Raw genomic sequence first — 17,788 nt, forward strand, 5'->3', positions numbered from 1 at the left:
AAACAGAACTTAAACGAGCGTGGCAAAAACAGTTGCAACAGCAAAAACAACTACAAAAACAACAACAAAACATTCATCATTCACAACCTTTCGCTCATCAAGTCAACTACAACTCAAACTCATTCTCAGTCACCTCTGACCACAACTGCGGACCTAAGCGAGTCGCAGTCGGGGAGGAAGTCGCGCTTATTCCTTGATTCTTTGGCCACAAGCGCGTGCCAACAACAAAAAAGTTACGAGTATCCCATAAAATCTGTTTAATGTCAACACACCATTTAAAAGTGACAACTTGTCAGTGCTGTTGATGTCTTTCTTTAGATCTGCGATGTGCGATATGCGCGACTTAACTGAGTTGTCGCTGAGTTGAAGCTGCTTTTTGGTTTTTTTTTTATCTAATTCACGATTTTTGTCGTTTTTGTTTGTTTGTTTTGTTACAGGACTTAGTTGTTTTACAACTGTCATTGTTGTTCTACTGCTACTTCTCCTGTAAATAGTTTTTGATGAGCTTTTTGTTGTTGCCAATGCAGCTGGAAATGTTAAACAGTCGTTAAGTAACTGCAACGCGAGCAGCGCAACGAATGGTTGCTGTCGCAAAGAATGCGAATGAAGAGCCACAAACTGACAGTTGACGTGGAAGAAACCGTTACAACGAAGTATCACAAACGCCATACGCTGCATGTTTACCGTTATATTTGTGTATGTGTGTATATGTATGCAAACCGTGTAGATTTTTGAAGTTGCTATATGTTTTTATGTACGGCTTGGGCTCTCTCTTGTCACTGATGATGAATTGAAATATTTAAATTTGTTTACGCTTCGAACTTCGCGTTTTATTGCAGCGCAGAAATATCCCAGTATACACTAAGGGAGATGTTTTGGGATAATTTTCTTGATATTTTCGTAAGTATTTGAATGGAAAGAACGCTCAAATGCTTTAAAAAATGTACACCTCACTGAAAAATATTGAATATTTACCTCGATACGGACATAAAAATTAAAAAGGGTGACAGTTTTCGACAAATCACTCTAGTTTACAAATTCCAAAAACAAAAAAAAAAAAATTGTGTTTGAATTCGAATATTTCAGATATCACCGAGAGACAAATATTATTTTATTATTTTTATTTATATTTATTTTTTATTTTTGTATCCAGAACACATTTCATATACATGTAAAATTATGGACTTTGTGCAATAACGCCTACGATGGGCAGACATAAGTTTAGAATACAAGTTTAGACAAGTTTTAGAATACCCGCATATTTGCTAAGGATCTTCAAGAGCTACTTGAGACAGCGTAAGCTTCTATACGACACACCAGATGGCCAGAAAACTAAAACGGTAACGTTTGGAGCAGTCCAAGGATCTATTGTCGGACCCGATCTTTGGAATCTGAGCCACGACGAGATCCTGAGCATAGAAATGCTTGAAGACACATATGTCGTGGGATATGCGGACGATGTAGTGCCGGTCATATTAGTGTAAGATATCGAGGACAACAGGAGGAAGCTGCACGAAGACATATTAAGGGCCCAATTTTGGCTTAAGGACCATGGCCTGGAACTCGCCAAGCAGAAGAACGCCGCGGAACATCCTGATGACAATCTCGAGGTCAGCATGCAAGTAAGCGACACGTAAGTGGCTTAAAACTCGGTGAAACACTTGGGGATTCAACTCGATTACAAGGTTACGTTCTGAGCCCAGATACGGTACACGGCTACCAAAGCAGCGAAGATCACGGTAATGGGCTCGGGAAGGAGTGGATGCGTGGGATTCTAGGAAAAAACAAGCCACCACTAACGCTGCGAAACGGAGATGCCAAACCACGCAGCGGTAGAAAAGCTGATGGCACACTGAATCATGATGGATAGCGAAGTTGATTCTATAGGCAAATGGTTTAAAAAGGGACTTCGGGAAAGTGGCCCATTTCATGACTTAGGTTCTCTCGGTTGCAGTTTTTCAGTTATTCATTTATTTAATTTTTTAAGGACTCTAAAATTTCAACAGACAAAATTTTTAATAAATGATCTTAATTGCTTGCACAACGCTAGAGTGAAGGGATATCAAAAGAAAGAAAAGAGATTCAGCTATTAAAAACCATTTTTTTCTCATTTGCCAAAAGTTTGACACTTAAATCTGTGTGGTTCTGATGGTAAAAATTAACTATATTTTCATAAAAAATATATTAAAATTAAATAAAAAAAAATGTTACACCATTTCAATAAATCCTTTTGCTACAGTTATGAAACACACCGCTTACACAGGGTGGCGCAAAATTAATCAGCCTATCGGAAAATGTTATACTTTTTGTAAATGGCATCGTACGTCAAGAATATCGCGGCTACGGCTGCGGCTGCAGATTTTGCTGAGAACGAATAAACATCAACCAGACGGCGGACCACGCAATTGGGCTGCACCAAGCGGACCCTCACCGTGAATGCTAATGAAATGCATATTCTCGTACAAAGTAAGGCTGCCGCGAAAGTGATTCGGCAGCCGAACATTTCCGACGATCATTTTACATGCATTCACACACTCGTCCAATCAGTCGTTGTTCAGATGGCAACGAAGTAACATTGCGTTGATTTTTTTTTCACTAACGTCAGATCATCAGCTCATTCTGTCAAATTCGCCTGATAACCGGCCGGATAACCGTTTGTTATTGACCTTACCTTCAACATCTGACGACATCTGGCGATGTCCTTAAAGCATTTCGGAGCTTGCAACCGCTAGATCTTCAAATTCGAACGGAAGCGATGAAAGCGGCGTACAGGCTCAAGTTAAACGGAGTCTGGGGAAATGAAGAAAGCACTGGCCACTGTCAGATATACCACCAGTTATCGGAGCAGTGCACACTGTTCTCGATGCCATCGGGTGCCTTTCGTTAGCTTCGGTAGGAAGTATGCTGTTTTGATCCCAAACAGATATCAATGGTTAAGTCCAGAGAACCTATTAACGGGATACCAGCACACTTTCTACACCGACGGATCCAAAACCAGTGATGATAGTTAGACGAAGACACTAAGTACTCTTATGCCACAGGACAGATGGCCACGGCATTCCTTACGGAAGTCTATGCCATCTTGAATGTGGCGTACTGGCTAATTGAGAAAAAGTGGCGGGGCAGCAGTATTGGAATTTGTAGTGACAGCCAAACTGCACTGAAAGCCCTTGCTAACCCACGCTACTCTTCGAAGTTAGTCGGTGATTGTAAGACAAAACTGGACAGTGTTGCAAAACAGAACAAAGTTAGTCTTATTTGGGTGCCTGGACACTGTGGTATTACAGGGAACGAGCTAGCTGATAAATTGGCAAATGAAGGCTCTACAAGTATGCCACTAGGCCCTGAACCCTTTCTAGGTGTCAATACCGCATCGATTCAACTATGGATTGACGACTTCATGCGGTCTAGCCATAGAGGTCGTTGGTCTGAGTTGAACTCGTGCAGAGTAGCCAAGTGCTTTGTGAAAGAACCAAACAGGAACATTGCGACATTTCTCCTAAAACTCAGCAGAAAGGACCCGAAAGTACTGGTGGGTGTAATCACGGGGCACAATGCCTCTGGTCAGTATATGTCTGCCATGGGGGTCCTTGACAGCTCGATATGCCTATCCTGTCTTGATGATGACGACACTGCAGAGCATTTTCTCTGTAGCTGTGCGGCGTTTTGAAGAATCAGACTTGGGATATTGGGTTGCGATATACTGAGTATGGATATAGTTCATACTCTTCCTCTTCCGGATCTCTTAAGATTCATCAATGAATCCAAGAAATTTGTAGAAAAGTGACCTGAAACTAATTTATCCGTCTTAACACCCACTTTTTTTCTTTTCTATCTCAATTCTTTCTACTGAAATCTATCCAGGTGTAGTATAATGGTTTCCTGACTGAGTGTTTGGACTTATCCAACCCCCCAACAAATCTAATGTAATCTAATCTGACCTCACCTTCTCAATTCTTTTCACCATACAAGATCTTCGTTTTTGGGTGCTGAAAATTTGCGAGTGTTGCACGAAAAGTCATTACATTTGTACGCTCAAAGCAACTTCGTTTTGTCGCGTCGCTCGCCGTTCATTGGCGATATGGTCACAATTACTGACGAGCGCTGCAAGGCCTTGATAAACGACTTCTTACTGCCGTCATTGGGTAAGCGGGGCTTGGCGAATATGTAGCTTGAACAAGGCGGTGCAACCGCACACAAGCGCGTGCCTCAATGGATATTGTGAAGAAAGCGTTTCCTGGTCGCGTAATCTTATGTTTTGGCGAGTTAACATAGCCCGCTGTATCGGCCGGTTTCACCATCCCAGACTTCTTTTATTGCGGCTACTTGAAGTCGCGGGCTCAGACAATGGCAGCTCTTAAGAAGAATATTCGATTCCTAGGAGTTTCACCGGAAATCTTGCGGAAAGTCCTGAAAAATGCGATAAAACAGGCACAAATGCGCATCACCACTGGCGGCAGCCACTTGACGGATATCATCTTTTCTTCTTAACAGAAATAATTGTAAAGATCGAAATAAATATTTGCATCACTCGAAATCATTTTCTTGATTTAGTAAAAAAGTTACTCAAAAAGAAAATTGGATGATACACAGCCTTGGCTAAAAGTATGAAGCGTCCTACTTAAATACGAGTAATTTCAAATGTGGCTACCAAAGTGTCCGCTAAAGGGGGGTGTCCGCTTAAGAGAGAGTTAACTGCATTTTGGATCCTCTACTAAAAATGTCTATGAATTTCTATTCTGATTAAAACTTAAAAATAAACCCCAACTTGTAGGGACTTCAATTTCGTAACGCAACAAAATTGTTTACTGGGGCACTTAGTACATTTACATTGGTTCTAGTTGTCACCAATACCATCACAAGTGCTACACATACATACCTACATATCTTTTTTATCAATTTTATCGCTACAACTGCTGCTTGCACTTTTAACTTCTTCACTGCCTGGGTTATACAAAATTTATGTACATTCAAATCTAAATAAAACTGACCTCATTTGTATTCCACCGATGTCGCTGTGACGGGAAACTGTCAGCTCTTGGCAAGCTTTCCAAATTGTCTGGAAGTTTGATAGGTTCGCCATCTGTAAAGGAAATTAAAATGACCGAAATGGCATGAGTTATTTCGAGTAGAAAATGCAACGTAGTCAAATGTAAGGGAAATAGCAAAAAAATCAAAAATCAAATAGTAAATAGTAAATAAAGAATACGAAAACACTAACAAACATTCGTCAGAATTTGCAATAAAAAAATCAATTTATTCAATACGAAATGTTTACATTAAAGCACACTTAGAGAAGGCTCAACGAGCATTTGGTGGACGTGAAGCATTCATTTGGAAAATGCGCACACTAATGGAGCTGCACGGAAATCGCATGAATTTAAAAAAGGCTAAACAGAAGTCAGTAGAAGAGAGTTTAATACTTCACTGCTTCAACAAATGGAAGAACGTTAAAATATAGGAAAGACGAGGAATATTAAGATAGGAAAGATTAAGACAAAAAACCCTGAAAAATGGTGAAAGCTCGTGCATAGGTGTATGTGTGTGTTCACAGGTATATAATAAAAACGCACAGGTACTCAAAAAAAATTTCAAATATTTTATTCCCTCTCCAGCAGTCAGTTACAAATAACTATTATGCATACGTGAGTGCATTAAGTTTGATTTATAGTGTAAAATATTAAGTTTCCCTTAGAGATGGGATGCCTATACACATACACACACACATACAAGTGGCGCCTGCTCGTTTCATTTATCATATTTTAGTTCTCCCATTTCTGAAACATTTATACTCTAGAAATTCTATGCAAAATTTCTACCAAAACTGAACGCGACTGTGGGTATATGGATGCGTATTAGGGTGGTCCAAAAATGCATGGGAAAAAATTTATATTAAAATTTTTATGCTGCCGCCCCCCATAATGGTAAAGAATGAAAAATAAAAAGACCCGTATTTTTTTTTTTTAATCAGACCATATTTAATGGTGCCGCCGGGGCTTTGAAATATCCCATGTATTTTGCATAGGAAAAAAATACTTTTTCGTAGATTTCATGTAAAAACCTGGAAAATGAATATATTTTAACCGGATACCTCAGTTTCTCTTCATAATTGGTCAGGGAATAACAACCAATTATGAAATAATTAATTTTTTTGTATTAACTATTTTTTATAGAACCCCAAAAAGCCCCCATAAAACGAAAATCTAAGAAAAAATCGAAAAACAATATTTTATATTACTTTTATGAAAATAGTTAATACAAAAAAAATTAATTATTTCATAATTGGTTGTTATTCCCTGACCAATTATGAAGAGAAACTGAGGTATCCGGTTAAAATATATTCATTTTCCAGGTTTTTACATGAAATCTACGAAAAAGTATTTTTTTCCCATGCAAAATACATGGGATATTTCAAAGCCCCGGCGGCACCATTAAATATGGTCTGATTAAAAAAAAAAAACGGGTCTTTTTATTTTTCATTCTTTACTATTTTGGGGGTCGGCAGCATACAAATTTTTTTTTTGGACCACCCTAATGCGTATGTATGTATATAGCCATATGTATGAATCAACATTCTCGGCTTACTAAGACGACACCTGAGAAAAGTTATTGTATCGGACTGTAAGAGTGATGACACGATTCTACCTGTCTCCACTTCATAGTTCTAAGCGATCAAATTCAATATTCGTAAGGTATTCAAATTTACTCCTTTCCGGAGAGATATACATATGTAAGATCAGATCAGAGATCAGATTGGAGTACTTTTTCAAATAGGGTTTTTTGACAGACCACGCGCGACTACTCTCAAACTAAAGAATTGTTTTTTTTTTCAGAATTCATTGACATTTCACCAATGAAAGACTCACGCCTCAATAACGCTTACAAATCGTACAAATATATTACGAAAATCGACGCTCTGCCAACTTATGGCGGTTAGTGATGAGGCCCATTTTTGGCTCAATGGCTACGCCGTGAATCAAAATGGCCGTATTTAGGCTGAAGAGCAACCCGAAACCAAATTCAAACAAACAAAAGAAATAACCAGCTCCTCTCGCGAGAAGCTGCTCTCTAACCACAACAACACAGATTGGGAAGCTAGAAATGCCACGCTCAGGCAGATCGCTCAGGAAAAACTTGCCACAATAAAGACCACCAACAGCAAACCATGGATCTCTGACACCACTTGGGCCATCATTCAGCGCAGAAACGAACTTAAAAGGCAACTTATCAGCGATGACTCCCTTCGGTCAACCTACAGAGAGGTGCCGAAGCAAGTAAAGAAATCGGCCAGAAACGATAAGCGAAAGTTCGTTGAAGATCTTGCTAGCGATGCCGAAGCGGCAGCAGGAGTAAACAACATGAGACAGCTGTACCGTATAGTTGGCCGCCTAATCAACCAGCAGAATAACAGCTACCAGCCGATCAGAGATCTGAAAGTTGCTTTGCTGACTTCCTATGATGTTCAACTCCGCAGAGGGAAGAAACACTTTGAAGCAACTAGCAACATTGCTCTTAGCAGTATACCTAGCTTCGAAGTGAGCAACACAACAACCAACAATAAAATAACAACATCCTGCCCCAGCCTCGCGGAGATTAAGGATGCAATTAAGAAGCTGAAGCTCACCAAACTGAGGGTAAAGATGGCACACAGCCTGAACTATTAACAGCCGAGCCGCAAATATCAGCGGAAATTCTTCATCCCCACATCACCGCCGTCTGAAGCAATGAAAAGCTGCCTCCGTCCTGGACAACAGGTATCATAGTGAAGCTGCCAAAGAAAGGCGATCTGCGTAACTCCGGCAACTGGTGAGATATAACCCTACTTAACACGATCTACAAAATTGTAGCCGTGAACATACAAAGCAGGCTCAAACATATCGAACGCTCCTTAAGAGACGAGCAAGCTGGTTTTCGCCCTCACCGAAACTGTGTTGACCAAGCCAACACACTTGGGATTATAGTAGAACAATCAGTTGATTGGCGTTCCCCGCTTTACATGCTGTTTGTAGACTTCAAGAAGGCGTTCGACACTATTGAACGAGACGCAATATGGTTGGCACTTAATAGAAAGGGAGTTCCCGCTAAGATATTCCGCCTCATCAAAGCCCTCTGCGAGAACTCAGAACTGACAGGTTGTCCCCTGTCGCCCCTTCTATTCGCCATTGTCCTTGACGATGTCATGAACCAATTGACCCTGCACAAAAGAGATAGCGTATGGAGTTTCACCAAACATCTCGAGGACCTGGACTTCGTCGATAACAACTGTCTCCTCTCGCACAAGCTCACTGACATGCAAGTGTAGACGGACTGACAAGTCATCCTAGTATGCACTGTCGGACTGGAGGACAACATCGCCAAGACCAAGGCCATGAGAGTTAACTACAATAACGCAAGGCAGATATTGGTTGACGAATGTTCGGTGGAATTCGTCGAAAGTTCTGTTACCTCGGCTGCAGCATCACTACAGATGGTGGAGTAGATAAAGGTGTAAACTGCGGGCTAAACAAAGCAAGCGCGGCATTCGGGCGAATGCATCAGTATGGGGAAGTTCGCAAATCTCCAGGCGAACTAAACTACGAATATTCGGCTCATGCGTGAAGTCAGTATTGGAATACCTGTAACAGCGAATGGCGAACACTATCGCGCCATGCTAAACGTCTTTTTGATGTCAGATGTCGGATATAGAAGCCCGTGATCTCGACAACAAGGAGGTGCCGTCAAGACGGTTCCCAGACAGCATACGGCGCTACTGGGTATACAACCCGTGAAACAATGAATTTACTGCGTCGTCGTTTCGGTGAGCAATTTATCTCTCTTCTCGGACCAGTGGATTGGCCACCTTTGAACTATATTTGTGTGGGTATGTAAAAGCTAAACGCTTTGTGGATAAACCAACTTTAAGGCATTGGAAGCCAACATTACTAAAGTTATTCACGAGATACCGATCGAAGTCCTCCAGCGAGTCATTAAAAATTGGTGTTTACGGCTGGCCAAATTACGGCGCAGTTGCGGCCAAAATTTAAAGGGATTATCTCTAAAAAGTAAATGTCATGAATGTTTCTACACAAAAATTATAAAGATAGCCCTATCAATTTGAATTTTCGTTGTTTGATTTCAATTTAATTTCATTTAAAATCCGATTCCTCTAAATTGATCACCCTTTAAATGATACTCAGTCACTACTATCATTTACGAGCAATGCCATAGAAGAGTGTACTCTAGATTTTTATTAGCAAGTAATATTTCCTCAGCGAAACAATCACAATATGTTTCGAAGTCCAAAGTCATATCGCCGTATTACTTCTCGGAAATATAATTCTTATGTTGACACCAACAGCGCCACAAATAATTTATGGCCATACCAAATAAAGATCATCATTAACAATTTTACGAGCTCTCTTTTCAGTAAACAACTTTTTCAGCACAAAGAACTCAATGAATAATTACCTCTTGCACTTAGAGCAACCCATTACAACTTGACTCGCCAACAACTACGTACACCACCACAAAGTTTATTAAAATGTCAAACAACAACAAAAAATAATAATCATTTTTATTCAATTGTATGCATGTATGTATGTATGCATGTGGTTAAGAGTAAATAAGTCTTGGGACCAACTTTCGGCCAAGAGTAATTTAGCATCGAACTACTTATTGAGTCAGCGCCGAATAGTCTTCCCAAGCCAAATCCACCAAAGCTGAGCAGATATGGGTGTATGTGAGTAAGTATGTGTGTGTGTATGTAAGTATGCGAGTGATGTAGTTATATTTATTGTTGTTGTTTTTGTAGTGATGGCTCGTAAGTAAAACTAATATATCAAATCAATTTTTATGGTTGGCATTCATTGCATTTTGTCCACACGCAGCTAACTCGACTCGTACTGCCGAAGCCCAACGCAGAAGGAGGGGGGCAGTAAAAATGTATGAGGGGAAATATTTCAAAAAGTGCAATCAAACTTAAAATGCGATTGGCAAGTATGTACCTACTTTGTGCTAAGTTATTACCGTATGACTTAGGAAATCCCGAGATTACCGCTAGCTTCGGGGTAAGGCATTCAAATCGTTTTGGCTGAAAATTTGAGCTGGAAATTGCACTCAAATTTATGTATATTGCAATTGGCAGATGTATGTATGTGTAACGCATGTATTTTGGAACCATTTTTCGAATCCCGAAATACATGTATTTCTCTGTACATAAGAGCTACTCATTCCCGGAGTATTCTGTACTCTCGGGATTTCGGTAAGAAATTTCGGGAAACGTGAAATTTTTGGTGGTAAAAACTTTTGGGATTTTCAAGTAAGTCAATTTTTCGGGCGGTGGCCGCCGTAGCCGAATCGATTGGTGCGGTAGTAACCATGCGGAGTAGGTGAAGCACCAAATTGAAGAAGTTTTTTTCTAATAGCGGTCGCCCCTCGGCTGCCAATGGCAAACCTCCGAGAGTATTTCTTTCATGAAAAAAAACTTTTCATAAAAAATATCTGCCGCTCGAAGTTGGCTTAAAACTGTAAGTTCCTTCATTTGTGGAACAGCATCAAGAAACACGCCACGAATACTCCAAGAAAGAGTGTAAGCGCCAATTACATATATAAGTGTTTCGAGACTTCAGGGTTTCAAAAAATAAGTGCTGGGTTGAAATTTTTGTTAATAGTCCATTCTTAGGAAATCCCGAAATTTTCGGAATTCTCGGATTTACGTAAAAAAAGTTCTGGAAACGTGAAATTTTTTGGTGATAGAGCATTAATGTAATTCGTGGTTAATCCCGAAATTTTCGGGATTTCGGTAAGAAAGTTCTGGAAAAGTAAGTAAAATTTTTGATGAGAGAGCTTTACTGTGATTTTTAGTCAATCCCGAAATGTTCGGGATTTTCGGAATTTTGGTAAAAAAGTTCTGGAAAAGTAAAATGTTTGATGATAAAGCCTTACCGGCATTCTTAGTAAATTCCTAAATTATGGGGATTCTCGGGATTTCCATGAAGAAGAAATTTTAAGTGATAGAGCATTATTTTGATGCTTAGTCAATCCCAAAGTTTTCGGGATTTTGGTGAGAAAATTCTGGAAAAGTAAAATTTTAGATGATAAACCGCAATTGGAAAGAAAGTAAGTGTTTCGGGACTTCAGGGTTTCCAAATTAAGGTTCCGGGTTTTTTAATGATTACCATTCGGTAAAAAATTCTATCCCAATCATCGTAGACTCCATTCTATTATCTATTATTTGCTTTTATTTAATTCTATTTTATTTTATTTATTTCCATTTTCTTTCATTTCCATTTTCTTTTCTTTCCAAGAATAACACATCAAAGAATTCGCCATCTGCTGCATCTTCAATCAATTCAATTGCATTAATAATCACATTCCAAACATCTTAATCACGCATCATAAAGCACAAAAGCTTTTTAGTATCCACTTTAAATGAATTATCCCGAATTCAAGCTGACTTCGATACCGCAAAATTGAATTTGACTTAAACAAAATATAAACATCACTTCCGGCATCTCGAAAGTATAGTAAAAAGCATTAGTAAGTATGCCGCTTGCCGGTTAGTGTGCGCGTCTCAATGTACTCATTGATGCCAAATTTATACGCCACATGCCCGATAGTTTGTGAAATACTCAGATGTACGTCACAAATATTGTACATAATTTCAATAAACAACCAAAACCATCATTACCACGGAAGAAGTAAGCAGAAAAAAGCCACGATAATCACAGGCAGGCAGCCAGAGCGTATACGTGATTTTTATTACCCAACACCCGACACACAAACACACAGCGAAACGGTAGACAAGGGACGAATGTCAGCAAGCGAATATGCGTGCGTACTCGCTACTGTACTCTTCACACCTCATCGCTCTGCCCCGCACACAGAACACACACACACAGACATTGTTACTCCATTCCATTCATTTGAGTTTGTGTCGGTGTGCGTAGTCGTTTTTTGGCTTGTAAATAACTTCGTTTATTGTGGCAATGTGGTATTTATGAAGTTTTCGCAATAAAAAACTGCCTGCCAACAATAACAATAGCAACAACAGCAACTACTAACCACTACATACAATAATACAAATTGCCAACAACTTTTCACAACAGCAATAATAGTTGCCGGTTGACTTTTTTATTTTATTACACTACTAATTTGTCATTTCCTCCAAAGGGCCAATAAAAGGATCAGCGTAGTGGCAGTACAGGTGGAGGGGGGCGCAATGAATTGACTTTTGTGGTTTTACTACACCTTCACCAGTTCGTGTGATGTTGCATTGAAAGCACGCAAGTCATTGTCAATTGCTCAATCACAAAAAAATCTAAAAGTAGAAATTCATGTACCGTTATGCGTAACGCATACAAACCAAACCACACCACCCGTTTGACGCTTTGACATTTCTGACGTCAGGTAAACGTTTTAAATGCTTAATGAAGTGCCGCTGCTCTACCAACTTCGCCTACTGGTTGGCACCGAATGTGCGAGACAATGGCAAGGCAGGAGAAAACAGTCGTCCACATTTCATTTTTGTCAATTGTCAAATAACTGTGGTTTGAAAGAGAAAACTTTTAACTTTTTAACTGATGTTAAATATTTCATTAACATTTGTGGTTTCTTTGTTTTGTTTAATTTTTTTACCGGGTACCACAAAAATCGCAGTCACTGCAAAGACCCAGTGAGAAAATGCAGACTGTGGCCGAATGCGTTGATGCGGGACTAACATTCGGAAATGCACAGGTGGTTCGAAACCCCAGGCACGAAACAGCAAATGATGAAAAAAGTTAGCAGTCGCCTCTCAGCAGACAATGGCAAACTTCCGAGTGTTTTCTGCCATGAAAAAGTTCCTCATAAAAACCACCATCCGCAATTCGTAGAAGGCGGCATAAAACTGTAAGTCACTCCATTTGTATACGAACATCAATTCGCACACCACAAATAGGAGGGGGAGCTCGGCCAACCGGATAGGCGGATGATATCGCCGCAGTCAGCACAGCACGAAACTTTCAAGAAGCTCGTAGAAAACTTAATCAAGTAATGATGCGGACACTAACATGGCTAGATTCACATGGCCTCAAATTCACCACAAAGAAAACGGAGCTAATAGTTCCAACCAAGAAGACCACCCACTAGAATTTAGCATGCAAACTTGCTTCAAACGATAACCACAAAATATGTTCTAAAGTGCCTAAGCACAAGACCGGACTCAAGACTAACCTTCTGGGCCCAAATAATACACGCAGCAGTGTAAGCAAAGATGGATGACTTTGCCACTCAGTACACTGAGGGCAAACATACGTGGATCAAACCACAGGAAACGTGAAACGATCTCCACGCTCTTTGATCTCTTATTCGGAGCTGATCCGTGGGCAAATGCGATAAAGGCAAATCAACGGCGTAAGCACCCGGCATCAGTAGAACAAACAACAGCTCTGCGAGTTGTGATAAGCAGCTCAATACCGACTGACTTGCTAGCCTTCGAGAGGAAAAGTTATGGGCATTAAAGAAAGAGGGAATGAAAGAAGGAGTCAGCAAACTTGCAGCGCGGGGAATTAAGGACGAAATACTAAGGCTTTGGCAAGACCGCTGGAGGAACGAAGCACGCGGTAGATGGACGGTCAGGCTAATAAAAGACGGTGCCAAATTTCCGGAATATCTACAGCGCATGATGAGAAATTATTTACGAGACCGCAAAACTCGTCTATCAAACTTCAGAGAGTCCTCGTTGTATAGACGTCACATCAGGAGCGACAGAAGGATCAATTCTCGGTCCCGACTTGTGACGAGATATTCAATGTAGAAATGCTTTCGGGGCACGGCTATTTCAAGAAATACTTGTTGAAAATAGTGGAAAGTGAACATCCTACTTGCCCGCGAAGATGCTGCTGAGCGCACCTTTCTCCGATGAATGCGTTAGGAACGAGAACGTTCAACGTTGGAAAATGCAGCCTGTCACACAACCACTGAAAATATAATCGGCAAGATGCTAAGTAGTGAGAGAACCTGGGAGATCATCAGTAGTTTCGCGGAAAGATGTCTCCGTACAAAAAAGCGGGACCTAGATACAGGCAGGCAAGCACAGGCCTTGGAATGAGGAAGATGTAACGTCACTCTGAAGTAATGCAAAGGCGGTTCCAGGGTGGGCGATGGTTCCAAGCGAGGGGCAGTTTTTTAGTCTCCGAACATACCAATGCTGAGACGGCAGCTTTGATGATGCATTTTAAACCTCCTCATCCACTGAAAAAATATAAAAAAAGGAATATATGCGTGCTTAAGGAAAACTTGCCGGCAGTAGTTCCTATGTTGTGATAGTCGATTGAGTTATCTTGTCTGCCTTTCGGTCCAGCGATAGTCCGAAGTCTACGGATCATGTATAGACGTCACAATTAAAAACCAGTGGTAATATGAAAGCGAATATGCTCTACAGTCACCAAATATTGTGGTACTACCACCGTCGCGCACCTATCCCCCATACATTAATGGAGGCTTCACAGATGAATAATCGTTGGAGAGTAGTTTTTATCCACTTCCTTAAACTCGAGTGGTGTCTGCGATGGCTTGTAGTTTAAACGTGATTCGCAGAAAATTAAGGCGAGACATCTAACTTTATAGACAAAGACTCTTCTTCACGATACGATACACTAGCGGTCTCAACACTCCTCATCAGCCGATCGAATGACTTTTCGAACTCACCTGGGCTCAAAAAAAAAATCCCCACTTCTAATCGAAACCACTTCTATAATCCTTATATCACCCAAATCGGCATTCATGCAACCGAGACACTTGCGAGCGTCAAGAAAATAATCGGCTAAGTCATCAAGAAGCCACCGAAACTCATGTCCTGTACGCCCGTGATCTGCATCGAACATTTGCGCGCCGTTTTGTTGGGCAGTAGGCAGTGGCAATTTAATGTCATTACAACCATTTGCCCTTCGTTGGTAGCATAAAAAGAGGCCAACGCAGAAGAGGCCTTCCTCTTCCTCTGCCAGCGCATATGACCCAGTCAACAAAGTCCTTCATTCGCTGCGCTATGTCTATGGCATCGTAAAGCTCGTACAGCTCATTGTTCAATCACCTGCGATACTCGCCATGGCAAACGTTCAAAAGTACAAAAATCTTCCGCAGAAACTTTGTCTCAAATACTCCACAATACTTGGTTCGTTTGACATGGAATCACTCAATACTAACCCCTTTTTTCAATCCATTAAAAATCATGGTTTATTAAGATTTTGGGTATAAAGTTTTAGCTACGCTTACACCTAAGCATAAGTTTCTCTCCTAGACAGTTATGATATTTCGTATTTACGATTATTTTGTGTTGAGAAATTCCCTATTGTTTTCACATATTTGCGGAGGATTGCCATTTCCTACCGGTACGCGACACACACCCTTCCAGCAAAAAAAAAAAGAAGACCACTTCACCTCAGCAGCAACTCAACCAAAGAGCAAACAAAGTGAGAACTCTCATGTCAACGTCGCGCTGGCTGTCAATGAAGAAGCGAAGGATTTTATTATTTCACAACTTAATATTGCAACTGTCCGCCAGGAGCAGCACTACGAGTGACTGAGGGATCCCGCTGAGCTGGCTTTGTTTTTCACTTTGTTAAACTCCACCAAAACTCGCACAAATGGAGGCAGCGAAGTACGAGTTGGAAAAAGTGCGAATAAAAATTTCAGAAGGCGCTGGTAACTGGGTGCTAAGTGAGAGCTTGTGAAGAGCTTAAAATAAGGTGCATATATGTGGACGCAAAAAAGTCATAAAGGGTAGGGATAACGCGTAAAGCAGGTGCCACCCGCATGGTTGCACTGTTAAGTTTTGCACCTCTTTAATATTTACGTATTTTTTATATTTTATTTTTTATTTTTTTTTTTGTTTTTTTTTGCGGTGTGTCCTTCTGCCCCACACGCCCTTTCGGATTTTTTTATTTCTCGTGTAACTGGTAATTTAGCCATGTTAATTGTGATAAATGTTATGCAAAGAGATAGTCACCAAAAAAAAAACACATCCAGTAACGGCAAAAAGCCACAGAATCGCGCAAAGAAAATAAGCAAAATAGTCGAAATCTCATAACTTCGGTTTAAAGTCATCCCTGCGGACATGAACGCGGATACCCGCTCGCACAAGAACAACAAAAGTAAAAGAAAAAGGATAAACAAGATGAACTATGAGTTGTGAGCTAAGTGAGCCAAGTACGAGCATTGCGAGCTCACAAGTGGTAACTGTGAATTGGGAGTTGTGTTGGCTCGCTAGTTGACTCGTCGTCATAACTTCTGCACGCAGTACAAAGCGTTTTTTTAAATGTAGCATAAATAATAAATGGGAATGGCGAACAGTATGCCACTTGCAACATCACTTTAAATGCCACACGCAATTTGTAAAAACGAGCTAATAAATTTGAGCGTGAATTACTTATGCCTGAGCGTGAATTACATGCATGGACATGTATGTGTGTGTGTGTGTGTATTTATATACAGGGACTGCACATTCAGTTCGTCCAACCTGACTGGTGCCTGCTGCCAGCTGCAGAATGTATTGTCCACTCGCTGTACTTGTTTAAATCTTGGTGGTGAAGTGCAACCACAATTGCAACAACAGCAACAGCGAGTGGTGCATGGAACGGGCAACAAACTACTAACTGGGAAACTATAAAGTAAATCTTTTTATTTAAAGTTAAATGCGAATTTCACGCAAAGGCAACGAGTGTGAAATTACTTTGTACTACTTCGCGCGCGAAGCTGCAGGTTGACAATTAAACAATGCCATTAAACTGTCTACAGCGCCTAAAACTATGCAACAATATTTTTAACGGTAGACAAGCGGCGCAGTAAAAACGAAAAATAAATAAATAAATAAAGGCTTTTTAACTTTGGTCGAAGCAAAGTTAGTAAATTTAGGATTTATTACAGCGAGTGGAAGTGAAATTGGAAAATCTTAAATTTAAAAAATAAATTATTTAATTTTGTTTTTTAATTTTTTTTGTATTTTTTGTAAAACAGGAGCCTTCAGATTTTCCCTTATTTCTGAGTATTTAAGCAGTCTTTAAAAAGTACAATATAAAAAAGAAAGTAAAAACATAAAATTTGAAAAATAAAAAAATAAACATGAAAAAACCTTTATTTTTTTCGGCAATGGTACGACGTATCGATACCGTTCGCCTCAACTGCAATTTCTTCATAGGATACAATTTTTATTTTTTGCTTTTTTGAAAAAATGCGGAATTTCAGAATTTTAAGTATTTAAAAAGTCTCTAAAAAGTAAACAGCATAACACAGAAACTAGAAAAACAAATAAATAATTAAGAAAATTAAATTTTTTTCGCAACAACGGTACGAAACAATGTTTTTTTCGGTTTTTTTTTTTTTTGAACATAGAGGTCCCTTATATTTTTTCTTATTCTTAATTCTCTAAAACGTAAAAAATATAATATATAAAACAAAACAAAAAAAATTTACAATTTAAATAAAAAAATTTAATTTAAAAAATTGAAAATAGAAATCAAAAAGTTTCATTTCAAACTAAAAATAAAAAAATTTACTTTAAAAAACGAAAAATAAAAAAATTTATATTAATTTAAAAAATTAAAAGTAAAAAAATTTAATTTAAAATTAAATTAATAAAAAAATTAAAAAAAAAAAAATTAATTTAAAAAATTTAAAATAAAAAGATTTACTTTTTTCCGCCACTGGTGCAACCTCTCGATACAGTTCGCTGCAACTGCGATTTCTTCATAGGAAACAATTTTTATTTTCTGCTTTCTTGAAAAAAATGCGGATTTTTTAGATTTTTTGAGAATTTAAAAAGTCTCTAAAAAGT

At 39.4% G+C, this 17,788-nt stretch overlaps 1 protein-coding gene across 2 annotated transcripts in view; it reads right to left on the reverse strand.

The window, feature by feature from the left end:
- Positions 1 to 17,788, reverse strand: part of LOC129246438 (uncharacterized) — a 124,586-nt gene that overhangs the window by 53,370 nt on the left and 53,428 nt on the right. For both annotated transcript variants that reach the window (XM_054885273.1, XM_054885274.1), the window contains exon 2: positions 4,992 to 5,083. In XM_054885273.1, the coding sequence (XP_054741248.1) occupies positions 4,992 to 5,083 (92 nt within the window). The remainder of the gene's footprint in view (positions 1 to 4,991; positions 5,084 to 17,788) is intronic.

Source organism: Anastrepha obliqua, chromosome 4, assembly GCF_027943255.1.
Source record: "Anastrepha obliqua isolate idAnaObli1 chromosome 4, idAnaObli1_1.0, whole genome shotgun sequence".
NCBI classification, from domain to species: Eukaryota; Metazoa; Arthropoda; class Insecta; order Diptera; family Tephritidae; genus Anastrepha; species Anastrepha obliqua.